We start from the raw sequence: 13,714 nt of genomic DNA on the forward strand, positions 1-13,714 counted from the left end.
CTCTTCAGCCCGCCACTTACTCTCTTCAGCCCGCCACCTCTCCTCCCGGTCATGTTGTGCTTTCCTGCACTCTGACATTATTTGCCTCCACTCATTCGTCTGTTCTCTGTCAGTGTGGGAGGACAGCATGAGCTTGGAGAACATTTCGTCGCGAGTGCGTTTATTTTTCTTTCTAAGCTTCACTAGCCTCTGGGAAGGAGAAGATCCTGTGATCATTGAAACACATGCAGCTGGTGGAGGAAAAAAAAAGGGACAGCGGTATTTAAAAAGACACATTTTATAAAACAGTGGCTACACTCTTTCAGGGTAAACCTTGCTGTAACATTACATACATAGCACATGTGCTTTCATTACAAGGTCGCATTTTGCCTCCCCCCACCGCGTGGCTACCCCCTCAACCTTCCCCCCTCCCTGTGGCTAACAGCGGGGAACATTTCTGTTTAGCCACAGGCAAACAGCCCAGCAGGAATGGGCTCCTCTGAGTGTCCCCTGAAGAAAAGCACTCTATTTCAACCAGGTGACCATGAATTATATCTCACTCTCCTGAGGATAACACAGAGAGATAAAGAACGGATGTTGTTTGAACGCCAGCAAACATACACTGCAATACTTTGTTGTACAATGATTCCCGAGTACGTGTTACTGGCCTGGAGTGGTAAAGTGTCCTACCATGAAGGACGCAATAAGGCTGCCCTCCACAGAAACCTTTTGCAAAGGCTTTGGGAGTACATCCAGGAGAACCGCGAATGCCAGGGCAAAGTAATCCTTTCACATGCTTGCTTTTAAACCATGTATAGTATTTTAAAAGGTACACTCACCGGAGGTCCCTTCTCCGCCTGCTGGGTCCAGGAGGCAGCCTTGGGTGGGTTCGGGGGGTACTGACTCCAGGTCCAGGGTGAGAAAAAGTTCCTGGCTGTTGGGAAAACCGGTTTCTCCGCTTGCTTGCTGTGAGCTATCTACAACCTCATCATCATCTTCTTTGTCCCCAAAACCTGCTTCCGTATTGCCTCCATCTCCATTGAAGGAGTCAAACAACACGGCTGGGGTAGTGGTGGCTGAACCCCCTAAAATGGCATGCAGCTCATCATAGAAGCAGCATGTTTGGGGCTCTGACCCGGAGCAGCCGTTCGCCTCTCTGGTTTTCTGGTAGGCTTGCCTCAGCTCCTTCAGTTTCACACGGCACTGCTTCGGGGGCCTCTGTCCTTCATGCCCTGGGAGATTTTGACAAAGGTTTTGGCATTTCGAAAACTGGAACGGAGTTCTGATAGCACGGATTCCTCTCCCCAAACAGCGATCAGATCCCGTACTTCCCGTTCGGTCCATGCTGGAGCTCTTTTGCGATTCTGGGACTCCATCATGGTCACCTGTGCTGATGAGCTCTGCATGGTCACCTGCAGCTTGCCACGCTGGCCAAACAGGAAATGAGATTCAAAAGTTCGCGGTTCTTTTCCTGTCTACCTGGCCAGTGCATCTGAGTTGAGAGTGCTGTCCAGAGCGGTCACAATGGAGCACTCTGGGATAGCTCCCGGAGGCCAATACCGTCGAATTGTGTCCACAGTACCCCGAATTCGAGCCGGCAAGGCCGATTTAAGCGCTAATCCACTTATCAGGGGTGGAATAAGGAAATCGATTTTAAGAGCCCTTTAAGTCGAAATAAAGGGCTTCATCGTGTGGACGGGTGCAGGTTTACATCGATTTAATGCTGCTAAATTCGACCTAAAGTCCTAATGTAGACCAGGGCTCAGTGGGCGAGCAGGAATAATTACTCAGTCCAGGAGAGGGAGCCAGAATTACTTACTCCATTAGATCACACAGCTGCAGAGAATATTTTAATGACTGGCTTATGTTTCCATATATTTCAACTAATATATTATAAACTGTATACTTTAAAATATGTTATTACACATAAAATAAAAATTAATGCAGTAGATATGCATTATATACACATACATACGGTATATTATCCTTGTATAGCATGCGACTAAAATCTGCTTTTGTATGTCTTACCACCTTCTGTGGAAACATGAGCCATGACAGATTTCACACATTCTGAATGTAAAATAAATGCTCTGATCAGGGCCTTTCAACCTTTTTTTCATTTGTGGACCTCTAAAAAAATTTGAATGGAGGTGTGGACCCCTTTGGAAATCTTAGACATAGTCTGCAGACCCCAGGTTGAAAACCATTGTTCTGTGGTAACGACAACCTTTTGTGGATCCCTTACACATAGTTTGCGGCCGCCCCGAGGTCTGCGGACCACAGGTTGAAAACCACTGCTCTGTAACTTCCACCTCAGGGTTCAACCAAAGAAATGCCATATTTATTTTTCTCTATCTTATTTTTCCATTTGCAGTGTCATCAACCAAACAGAACAAATCTGTTGCTTGTTTTTGAGGGTGAGGGGAAGGGAATGAGCATTTCCATGGAAATCATATGATCCCTCTGCATCCACAATGTTAAACAAAGAGGTTTGTCCCTGTGTTAAATCAAGTTAAAGTCAGTTTGCATGAGGTCCAGATGATTAAATTAAATATGTCATTTAAAGAATACTGTTAGAATTACTACACTTTTCTGTCACTTTCCCAGTAAAAAAAGATGCATTTATCTACATACTGGAGAGTCTGGCCCCAATCCAACAAATCATGAACATCATTTTAGCTACTTGAGTAGTCCCCTCAAAAGCCGTTTAAGTACTTCGCTGGACTGGAGCTGCAATGAATGTGTGTTAAGGGGTAAATCCAAGCCCCTTCAGGCATTCAAGGGGCATAACCTGGATTTGTGAGGAGGGGTGAATTCATATTCTGTGGCCTGGGGGGGAAGGCTTCATCCCACTTCCGCCCACTCCCCTTGCATCTCTGTAGAGCCAAGACTTGCTGCTTGGGCCAGGAACTCAGTCTAGATTTCAGCATGTGTGAGAAAATAAGAAATAATTACACAGAGGCATGTGAGCCTTATTATGTTCTAAAGCATGGGGATTTAATCCTTTTTCCATGTATGTCAATGGGAGTGTTGCCACTGACTTCAGTCTAATCAAGTTTTGCTCCTGGAAGTCTATCCTTCCCTCTCTTTGGCAGTGATGTACAGCAGGATGCACAAGATGCCCTTTAATTAGCACTGAAATCCTATGTCTCGTGATTTTTTCAAAGGAAATAATGAACATTTAAAAAAAAATTTCTCTTTCACAAAAGGTTTATAGTACTATCGCAGTTAAACAACACCTGTCTCTTAAAAAAGTGGCTTTATGGGTAACTTATTTTGCAAGTCATTGAGGTAAAAAAGGATATCAGATCTTTTTAAATAAATAAATAATCTAATACCAGTTTTCCCAAACTTTCGTCATAGTGGCCAAAACTTTCAAACCTGGGTGTCTGAAGTGAGACTGCTAACTCCATATTTAGGCAACTGAATAAAAGTGCTTTGTTTCGCAAACATGATGAGCACCCACTGACTTCATTGGGATTTCTGGGTGTACAACACTTCCGATGACTTTTTTATTTTGGTGCCTGAATATGGAGTTAGGAGTCAAACTTTAGGCACCCAGGTTTGAAAACTCTGGCCTCTGTTCCTTTCTTCAGCATAGAATACAATAGTCCTATGCCAAATTTAATGGTTTCAGAAAGAATACAAAAATATTCCCTTTCAGTTTACACCCTCACGAAAATTATGTTCCACAGTAAACAGGAGCATTTTGGAATAATACGTGAACAAAATGACTCATTCATTGTTCTTTCTTGGCACATGCTGTGGATCCTCTGCTAATGTTTTGTATGTCATAATGTTTGTTTTTAGCTGAGTCCTGCAGGAAGACAATACAGGGAGTAGTATAATGTCTTGATTTTTTCCCCCAAGCTATTCTAACCTGTGCCAGTGCTGGGACAGACAATCAGAAACCCATAGTCAGGTCGCTCTGACAGAGCACCCCTTACTTGGCTGCATTTAGTAGAAGCTGGGCACAAGAGAGAATCTCACCTGGAGCTGGGGTGTGCATATAGAGGGGATGCTGCAATCTGACATGATGCTTTTATTTGCCAGTGGCAGTATTGCTAATCTCAAGGGTTTAAACAATCAGGATATAATCCTGTGGATTTAATTTGGTTTTTGTGGCAACCTAAAATACCGCAAAACTCTCTACCGCAAAACTCTCACCTTTCTCAGTATATTTCCCATCCTGTGAACATGCAGCATAGCATCCTCGTTAGCAACACTATATCATGAAAAGAGAAAAAGGCTTAAAGCAAAATATTCCAGGACTAAGGAGGATGTATGCTTTTGCTCTCTTTTTCTCAAATGGTGAGAGTAGCTTCAGGCTGCTGTCACTCGCATTGCAAATGACCAATCCAGCTCAGAACTGTGTGAGTTCAGGTGACTCAGCCCACTATTGACGTTGGATTTATTTATTCTGGATAAAAGTCGTGCGATACTATTGCCTCTTTGCAGAGCTTTCATCACACAATTTGATATTTAGTCTCTTGGAAGCTTTCTCTTTTATTTTATATGTAAATCTTCTGTTCATCATTATACTCTCTGTTTAAATTTCTCTTGCATCTTTTGACAGCCATCTCAATCAGTAATCATGCCGCTCTTATCCAGTTCTGCAAAGACAATGAGATCAAACTTGTGGTGGTTGGCCCAGAAGTTCCTCTTGCTGCTGGTAAATTTAAAATAAATTGTTATTAAAATTCCACCCACTTATTGCCATATAACTGTTCATGGAATTATGGGTTTTAATTTATTGCATCAGATGTGCTGGAAAAAATTACCACTGCTGAGGATAGTTGTTGTTTGTTTATTTAGAGGCTTTCTGTGGCACTATAGTGTCTGAGCACCTTGTAAACTTTACCTGATTTATACTGTGATGTAGGGAGGTATTAATATTCAAATTTTGCAGATATGGCACTGAGGCACAGCGTGATTAAAGGTCTAATTTTTAGAGGTGCTGAATACTTGCAATGTTTGTTGAAGTTAATAGGATTTGTGGGTGGGCACAGTATCTCTGCAAATCAGGCTCTAATTGACTTGCCCAAAGTCATGCAGGCAGTCAGGAATAGAAACCAGAATCTCCTGATTATTATAATCTGTGCTGAAGAAATATTCTCAGTGTATTTTTTGGTTTTATATTGTTTTGTTTTTGTTTGAGGGCCAGTTTCATATCGGGGGGACGGGACGGGACTTTCAGGGTCCCCTAGGTTAATGGAATATTAGGCCTTCTTCTCTTCCCATTGAAGTCAATAGCAAGTCTCCGAATGTGTTTATTGAGAACAGGTACAGGCCCATTGTTCCTTGAAGTTCCAGGTGGTTGTATTCTGATGAAATGCACATTTCTGAAGGTTCTTATGCGAGTAGTTTAAAATTTATGATGTCCTTAACTATTCAGATCTTTTCTTTTAAGTGCTTGGGTTTTGTAAATGATATGTCAGTGTTGTCACTTAGCAACCTTAACTAACTTTTTAAATGTAATGTTTCTGAAAATGACTGACTGATTTGCAAGTCAGCACATAGAGACTTATCTACAGAATTTATAGGTTTTCAGTTTGATTCTCTCACATCATCAAAAATTGCCACCTCATGCGATTATTCTCCCCCAATTATTACCATGGAGTTTTCGGACTCTAATAAAGGGGGAAAGGAGTTGTACCTGTTAAAGTGGTGTTATTGCAGTTACATGCTGCAACAACAAATTCTGACCCAGGAGTCCCAAAGCCCAGATCGTCCCCTGCTAGTTACGGCAAACACTGCCCTTGAGATCCATGGGGTAAAATGACCACAATCCCATGATGTATCCTATACATGGCACAGTGTTTGTAGCTGTTACTATCTAATATGTCAAAGTGGTAATACAAAGCAACAACTTTATTAACCTGTAAATCTTATAAACCAGCTCAGTACTGTAGTTATAATAATTCTTAAATATCTTTATTGCTAGGCATTGTTGATGACTTGACAGGAGCTGGGGTAAGATGTTTTGGTCCTACAGCAAAGGCAGCTCAGCTAGAGTCCAGTAAGAGTTTTTCTAAAGCCTTTCTGGACCGGCATGGGATCCCTACTGCAAGATGGAAAGCATTCACCAATCCGAAAGAAGCTTGTAGCTTTATTACCAGGTAAACAACCTTTCATAGGTTTCAGAGTAACAGCCGTGTTAGTCTGTATTCGCAAAAAGAAAAGGAGTACTTGTGGCACCTTAGAGACTAACCAATTTATTTGAGCATGAGCTTTCGTGAGCTACAGCTCACTTCATTGGATGCATACCGTGGAAACTGCAGCAGACTTTATATATACACAGAGAATATGAAACAATACCTCCTCCCACCCCACTGTCCTGCTGGTAATAGCTTATCTAAAGTGATCATCAGGTTGGGCCATTTCCTGCACAAATCCAGGTTTTCTCACATCCCCCCCACCCCCATACACACACAAACTCACTCTCCTGCTGGTAATAGCTCATCCAAACTGACCACTCTCCAAGTTTAAATCCAAGTTAAACCAGAACATCTTGGGGGGGGGGGTAGGAAAAAACAAGAGGAAATAGGCTACCTTGCATAATGACTTAGCCACTCCCAGTCTCTATTTAAGCCTAAATTAATAGTATCCAATTTGCAAATGAATTCCAATTCAGCAGTTTCTCGCTGGAGTCTGGATTTGAAGTTTTTTTGTTTTAAGATAGCGACCTTCATGTCTGTGATTGCGTGACCAGAGAGATTGAAGTGTTCTCTGACTGGCTGGGAACGGCGAACTCCGGCCACTGGGAGCTGTGGGCAGCCATGCCTGTGGACGGTCGATGTAAACAAACTGTCTCGCAGCCCGCCAGCGGATTACCCTGACGAGCTGCAGGTTGCCCACAACTGCATTAGTCAGAAGTCAGACCTGCTCGCTCAGTAACAGTATTGGTCTGCAGTGCTAACAGAAATAAAATATACTTATTTTCCCTGTCAGAAAAGTAGTGTCAGACAACAGTGGAAAGAAATGCCAACCAGAAATAGTGTAGTGAAGTGGGTTGGCAGGGGAAGACACTTGATTATGTCTTTTATTCAATCAAAGTTAAATGGCTACTGTGATATGAACATATGAACTCTTATTTTCAACCTTCCAAATCTATGAAGGTAGGAGGCTTGGACTTGAAAATGCATCAGAGGCTGACAGGTTATTATGGAATCCCTCAGTCATTCTCTCTCTCTTTTTTTTTTTTTTTTTTTTTTTAAAGCACGGACTTCCCTGCCCTGGTTGTAAAAGCTAGTGGTCTGGCTGCTGGCAAAGGAGTAATTGTGGCTACTAACAAAGAGGGAGCCTGCAAAGCTGTGCATGAAATCATGCAGGTGAGTTGCAATGTTATGTAAATACTCATTTTGCATGAGATTTTTGTTTGTTAGTAACGATAGCAAAATGTCACAGGCATTTTTGTGTGATTTACATGGAACATACATTAGCCTAACACAACTTATAGATGCATAGAAATTTGGGGCTAAAAAGGACTTTGAAAAGTCAGCAAGTCCAGCCCCTCTATGCCAAGGCAGGACAAAATAAAACTAGACCATCCCTGATAGGTATTTGTCCAGCCTGTTCTTAGAAGCCTCCAGTGATGGGGATTCCACAACCTCCCTTGGTACCCTATTTCCGTGCTTAACTGTCCTTACACTTAGAAAGATTTTACTAATATCTAACCTAAATCTCATTCTGCCTTCAGTGGACGTAGAGAACGGTTGATCACAGTCCTCTTCATAACAGCTCCTAACAATTTTCAAACTGTTATCAGGTCCCTCCTCCTCAGTCTTCTTTTCTCAAGACTAAATATGCCCAGTTTTTTAATCTTTCCCAATAGGTCAGCTTTTCTAAACCTTTTATAATTTTTGTTGCTCTTCTCCAGATTCTTTCCAACTTATCCACATCTTTCCTACAGTGTGGCATCCTGTACCGGACACAGTACTCTAGCTGAGGCCTCACCAGTGCCAAGTAGTGAGGGACAATTACCTCCTGTGTCTTAAATTCAACACTGCTGTTAATACGCCCCAGAATATATGCCTTTTTTGCTACTGCATCACATTGTTGACTCATATTCAGTGTGATCCACTCTAACCCCCAGATCCTTTTCAGCAGTACTACCACTTAGCCAGTTCCTCATTCTGTACTGTTGATTTTTACTTCCTAAGTGTATTACTTTGCACTTGTCTTTATTGAATTACATCTTGCTGAATTCAGGCCAATTCATCAATTTGTCAGGGTCACTTTGAATTCTAATCCTGTCCTCTGAAGTATCTGTAAACACCCCCTTCCCCCCCAGTTTGATGTCATCTGCAAATTTTATAAGCATACTCTCCACTCCATTATCCAAGTCATTAATGAAAATATTGAATAGTACCAGATCCTGACCTGACCCCTGCAGGATCCCACTAAATGCACCATCCCAGCAAACCATTGATAACTACTCTTTTGAGTATGGTCTTTCAACCAGTTGTGGACCCACCGAATAGTAATTTAATCTAGACCACATTTCCCTGGCTTGCTTATGAGAGTGTCATGTAGGACTGTGTCAAAAGCTTTACTAAAATCAAGATCTATCATGTCTACTGTTTCTCCCCTATCCATTAACCCTGTCAAAGAAAGATATTAAGTTGGTTTGGCATGATTTGTTCTTCCCAAATCTGTGCTGGCTGTTCCTTATAACACTGTTATTCTCTAGGTGCTTACAAATTGATTGGTTTAATAATTTTTTCCAGGTAATTGTTTAATAATTTTTTTCAGGTATCTACCTGGTCTATATTTTCCTGGGTCCTCTTTGTCCTCCTTTTTAAATATGGGTACTAGGTATACCCTTCTCCAGTCTTCTGGGACCTCACCTGTCCTCCATGAGTTCTCAAAGATAATTGATAAGAGTTCCAATATTGCTTCAGCTAGTTCCTTAAATAACCCTAGGATGAATTTCATCAGGCCCTGATGACTTGAATACATGTAACTTACCTAAATATTCTTTAACCTGTTCCCTGTTTTGTCTTTCCCCTATTTGTTAATATTAGTTGTGTTGAGTATCTGGTCACCGTTAATCTTTTTAGCAAAGACTGAAGCAAAATAGGCATTAAACATCGCAGACTTATTGATGTAATCCGTTATTAGCTCTCCCTCACCATTAAATTGAGAACCTACATTTTCCTTGTCTTTCTCTTGCTCTGAATGTATTTAAAGGAGCTTTACTTATTCCCTTTTATGTCCCTTGCTAGGTATAACTTATTTTGTGCCTTACCCTTCCTGATTTTTGTCCCTTCGTGCTTGTGCTGTTCTTTTTTACTCCTCCTTGGTAATTCATCCATGTTTCTACTTTTTGTAGGAGTCCATTTTGATTTTTCAGGTCATTAAAGAGCTCCTGATGGAGCCATATTGTCCTCTTACTATTCTTCCAATCTTTCCTTTGCATCTGGATAATTTGCAGTTGTCTTTAATATTGTCTCCATGAGAAACTACCCGTTCTCCTGAACTCCTTTTCCCTCAAGATTTTCTTGCCATGGGACCTTATCCACCAGTTGTCTGAGATTATCCCTTCTCATATTGTGCTTGCACTATTTGGGTGTATATGAATTAATACAATATTTTATTCCTTCGGGAAGCATTCTCTTTCCAGGCACAATCTCTATGGGCATAAATAAGATCCCATTTTCATACTTGCTTCCTTATGGCTTTGCTTTTTCTTCATCCCTTTTGTGTCCCTGATATTACAGAACTGGCAGGACTCTAACTATTTACTCTAATAGTACTCCTATGGTTAAACTGGCTAAGGCAAACTAAAGAAAAAGGTCCTTGAAACTGAACATGCAGCCTCAGCTGTAGGTGCTGATTCAGCAAAGCACGTGAGCATATGCTTAACTGTACATATGTGCTTAAATCCCAGTGGAATACCTGTAAAGCTAAGCACATAGACTCATAGAAGTGTAGGACTGGAAGGGACCTCGAGAGGTCATCTAGTTCAGTCCCGTGCACACAAGGCAGACTAGTAATAGTCCTTAAATGATTTGTGACGGGCGTTTGCCTAACATGTTCATAAAAAACCTCCAATGATAAAGATTCCACAACCTCCCTAGGCAATTTGTTCCAATGCTTAACTACATTGACAGATAGGAAGTGCTTCCTAATGTCCAACCTAAACCTCCCTTGCTCCAATTTAAGCCCATTGCTTCTTATCCTATCCTCAGAGGTTAATGAGAACAATTTTTTACCTTCCTCCTTGCAACAGCCTTTTATGTACTTGAAAACTGTTATCTTGTCCCCCCTCTGTCTGCCCTTTTCCAAATTAAACCAACTAATTTTTTTCCATCTTTCCTCATAGATCATGTTTTCTAGACCTTTAATCATTTTTGTTGCTCTCCTCTGGACTTTCTCTAATTTGTCCACATCTTTCCTGATGTGTGGCACCCAGAACTGGACACAATACTCCAGTCGAGGCCTAATCAGTGCAGAGGAGAGCAGAAGAGTTACTTCTAGTGTCTTGCCTACAACACTCCTGCTAATACATCCCAGAATGATGTTTACTTCTTTTGCAACAGTGTTACACTGTTGCATCATATTTAGCTTGTGATTCACTATTACCCCTCCATCCCTTTCCGCAGTACTCCTTCCAAGGCAGTCATTTCCCATTTTGAATTTGTGCAATTGATTGTGCCTTCCCAAGTGGAGTACTTTGCATTTGTCCTATTGAATTTCATGCTGTTTACTTCAGACCATTTTGCCAGATTTTCCAGATCATTTTGAATTTTAATCCTATCCTCCAAAGCACTTGCAACCCTTCCCAGCTTTGTATCGTCCACAAACTTTATAAGTGCCACTGTCTTAATCATTGATGAAGATACTGTACAGAACCGGACCCAGGACTGATCCCTGAGGGTCCCCACTTGATATTCCCTTCCAACTTGACTGTGAACAACTGGTAATTATTCTCTGGGGATGGTTTTCCAACTAATTATGCATCCACCCTATAGTAGCTCCATCTAGGTTGTATTTTTCTTGTTTGTTTATGAGAAGGTCATGCGAGACTGTATCAAAAGCCTTACTAAATTCAAGATATACCACATCTACTGCTTCCCTTCTATCCAGACTTGTTATCCTGTCAAAGAAAGCTATTAAGTTGGTTTGACATGATTTGTTATTAACCAATCTACGTTGGCTGTTACTTCTCACCTTATTATCTTCTAGGTGTTCGCAAATTTGATTTCTTGATTATTTGCTCCATTATCTTTCTGGGTACTGACATTAAACTGACTGGTCTATAATTCCCCTTTGTTGTCCTTATTCCCCTTTTTACAGATTGGCTCTATATTTTCCCCTCTTCCAGTCCTCTGGCATCTTTCCCATCTTCCATGAGTTTTCGAAGATAATCGCTAATGTCAATTTTTTCACACCCCTGAGCAACATAAGTTATACCGACAAAAGTGGTAGTGTAGACATGGCCTCAGAGAGCCACAAAGTTGCCTTGGCAGTGCACTGCATTAATATGTGGTCAGCATGCAAACATTTCCGTGGAGCAATGTTCTCGCATTCCATTGTAATGTGTTCTCGCATTCCATTGTAATGTGTTCTGAACAAAGTGGCTTTTCTGCTCCACAAGGCTGAGAATCATTGCTCCAGTCTGAAATAATATTGGTTCAAAACATAAAACAAAAAAGGTATGCGGAATTGCCAGTCAATAACCCAAGTGGTATTAGTGTTGCGTTTATAAACTTTCAAGAGCATGTCTGTATTATGAAAAGTGGGAGGGGGAGCATTCAATATTGCCAACATGTCTGATGTGGAGAATGGAAACAGAACAGATGGTTCCAGATGTATTTTTCCTTGCTGGTTTGGGAGGATTACAAAGGTTGTTTGAAATCACCTGAAATGGAGACAGAAGAAATAAAGATGATTTTTAATGCAGGATAAGACTTTTGGAGCTGCTGGGGAAACTGTTGTTGTTGAAGAACTTCTTGTAGGAGAAGAGGTTTCTGTAAGTATGCGTCTTGTCCTCTTAAGAGTTTGGGTTACTGAAGGAACATTTTAGGGACCTACTGTACCAAGTTACTTAGAAGATACTGTACAAGTAACCAGTATCAGGGCCTGAATTTTTGTTAACAGTAAGGCCCCTTTACACCATTCTGGCAGTCTAGAGAAGCCTGAAACGGACATAAATTCTAGTTCCACCCACTTTAAGGCCCCTTAACGCTGGCAAACTGGTGTATACAGGCCTAAGTGTAAATGAGAATTCAGACTCAGTTTCTAAAAGATGGTGTGGGTAACTTTGCATTAACGCTGCAACATAGGAAATCTAAGTATGGTCTTGGGTTTCTCACTCAGGGCTAAAATAGGCTTATATTAGATGAGGCACACTTGAGCTTTGGAGGGTGATGTGATATATATGAAAAATAGCCATCACTGTTTTATTGACCAGTCATAGCGGAGGCCACGTCAGTATCCTGCCTTGCCTGAAGAAAAACAGAAGGTCGTCTTCTTTAGAGTGACCTGGTCTGGAACTAAGGGGAGCTTAGACTGGTGGTTCTCTCAAGTTAAGTATGTACGAGGTGATACTCTTAATTAGCCAAAAGGACATCAGAGGATTTCAGTTCAAGAACATGAAAACTTACCTGAAAGTTCTTTGAGGGCTTCAGTAACTCAGCCAGAGGTTAGAGGTCTATTACTTGAGTGGGTGGGTGAGGTTCTGTGGCCTGCAATGTGCAAGAGGTCTGACTAGATGATGGTCCCCTCTGACCTTAGAGGCTACGAGTCTATGAAAAAGCAAAAAATAGTATTTTACTTGGTTGTCAAAAATAATCCGTCATGGGTGAGTACAATTTTGTAGAGTCTGAAATACATATGTTGTTTGGCTCTTTTTGCTTAGTGTTATAAGGGTACCCCTGCTTGCCTCTGAATGGAATTATAAAAGCTTCTTGTAAGCAGTCCTGAGTGAGCAATATTTGCAGTTGCCCAAACAGTGAGTGACAGCACTTAATTCCCAAAAGAGACTGGCAGGGGGAGCTCTCTGAAGACACTACAAAGCATGGAAGCATATGGTAGCTACGTAATTTTGAAAGTCAGTTTGTTTTTTGTGATCACAGAAGAAGGAAAAAGAATTATGGAATGCTTCCCTTCCTCAGGAGTAACCTCTGCAATGGAGCATTCCAGATGCTTTTCGTATCTGTGTGCTTCCACAGTGTCACTCTGCTGTTCCTACAGAATTACTTGTATATAAGGGTTCTATAGCACAAGTTGATATTTCTTGCGGGGGCAAAGGTGGAGAAGTGCTTAGAATGATGATGTGTGTTTTATATTACTAGGGGGGTGGAGTTTATTGCTTTTACAATCAGGTTTTATAAGCCTGAAAACTGGGTTTATGTTCACCATTTCCAGTGGTGCTAGTTTTAGTCATATACATTTGAGTATGTAACTATTCATGTTTCCTTACAGTGCTTGTGCTTCACTGATGGTGTCACTGTTGCCCCCATGCCACCAGCCCAGGATCACAAACGGTTAATGGATGGAGACCAGGGCCCAAACACTGGAGGGATGGGAGCTTATTGCCCAGCACCACAGGTGTAATATGATATTGGGAAGCTGTTTTGATGGAGTTTAATATTAAAAGTGTGGGTGTATTATTTGTTCTATCATGGAAAACAGGATTGGAGAGAGAGGGCTTCTAGCAGAGGGAGATGACAGTCTGACACAAGGGATTGTTTCACCAGGACTGATTTACTAAATGTCTTGCACTAAA

The 13,714-nt window shown here is 41.4% G+C and overlaps 1 protein-coding gene across 3 annotated transcripts in view; it reads left to right on the forward strand.

Annotated features, from left to right (window-relative positions):
* The window catches only part of GART (phosphoribosylglycinamide formyltransferase, phosphoribosylglycinamide synthetase, phosphoribosylaminoimidazole synthetase), a 62,639-nt gene that overhangs the window by 9,953 nt on the left and 38,972 nt on the right, over window positions 1-13,714 (forward strand). For all 3 annotated transcript variants that reach the window (XM_073361853.1, XM_073361863.1, XM_073361842.1), the window contains exons 4-8: window positions 4,556-4,651; window positions 5,924-6,098; window positions 7,199-7,310; window positions 11,888-11,956; window positions 13,411-13,536. In XM_073361853.1, the coding sequence (XP_073217954.1) occupies window positions 4,556-4,651; window positions 5,924-6,098; window positions 7,199-7,310; window positions 11,888-11,956; window positions 13,411-13,536 (578 nt within the window). The remainder of the gene's footprint in view (window positions 1-4,555; window positions 4,652-5,923; window positions 6,099-7,198; window positions 7,311-11,887; window positions 11,957-13,410; window positions 13,537-13,714) is intronic.

This window comes from Lepidochelys kempii, chromosome 1, assembly GCF_965140265.1.
Source record: "Lepidochelys kempii isolate rLepKem1 chromosome 1, rLepKem1.hap2, whole genome shotgun sequence".
NCBI classification, from domain to species: Eukaryota; Metazoa; Chordata; order Testudines; family Cheloniidae; genus Lepidochelys; species Lepidochelys kempii.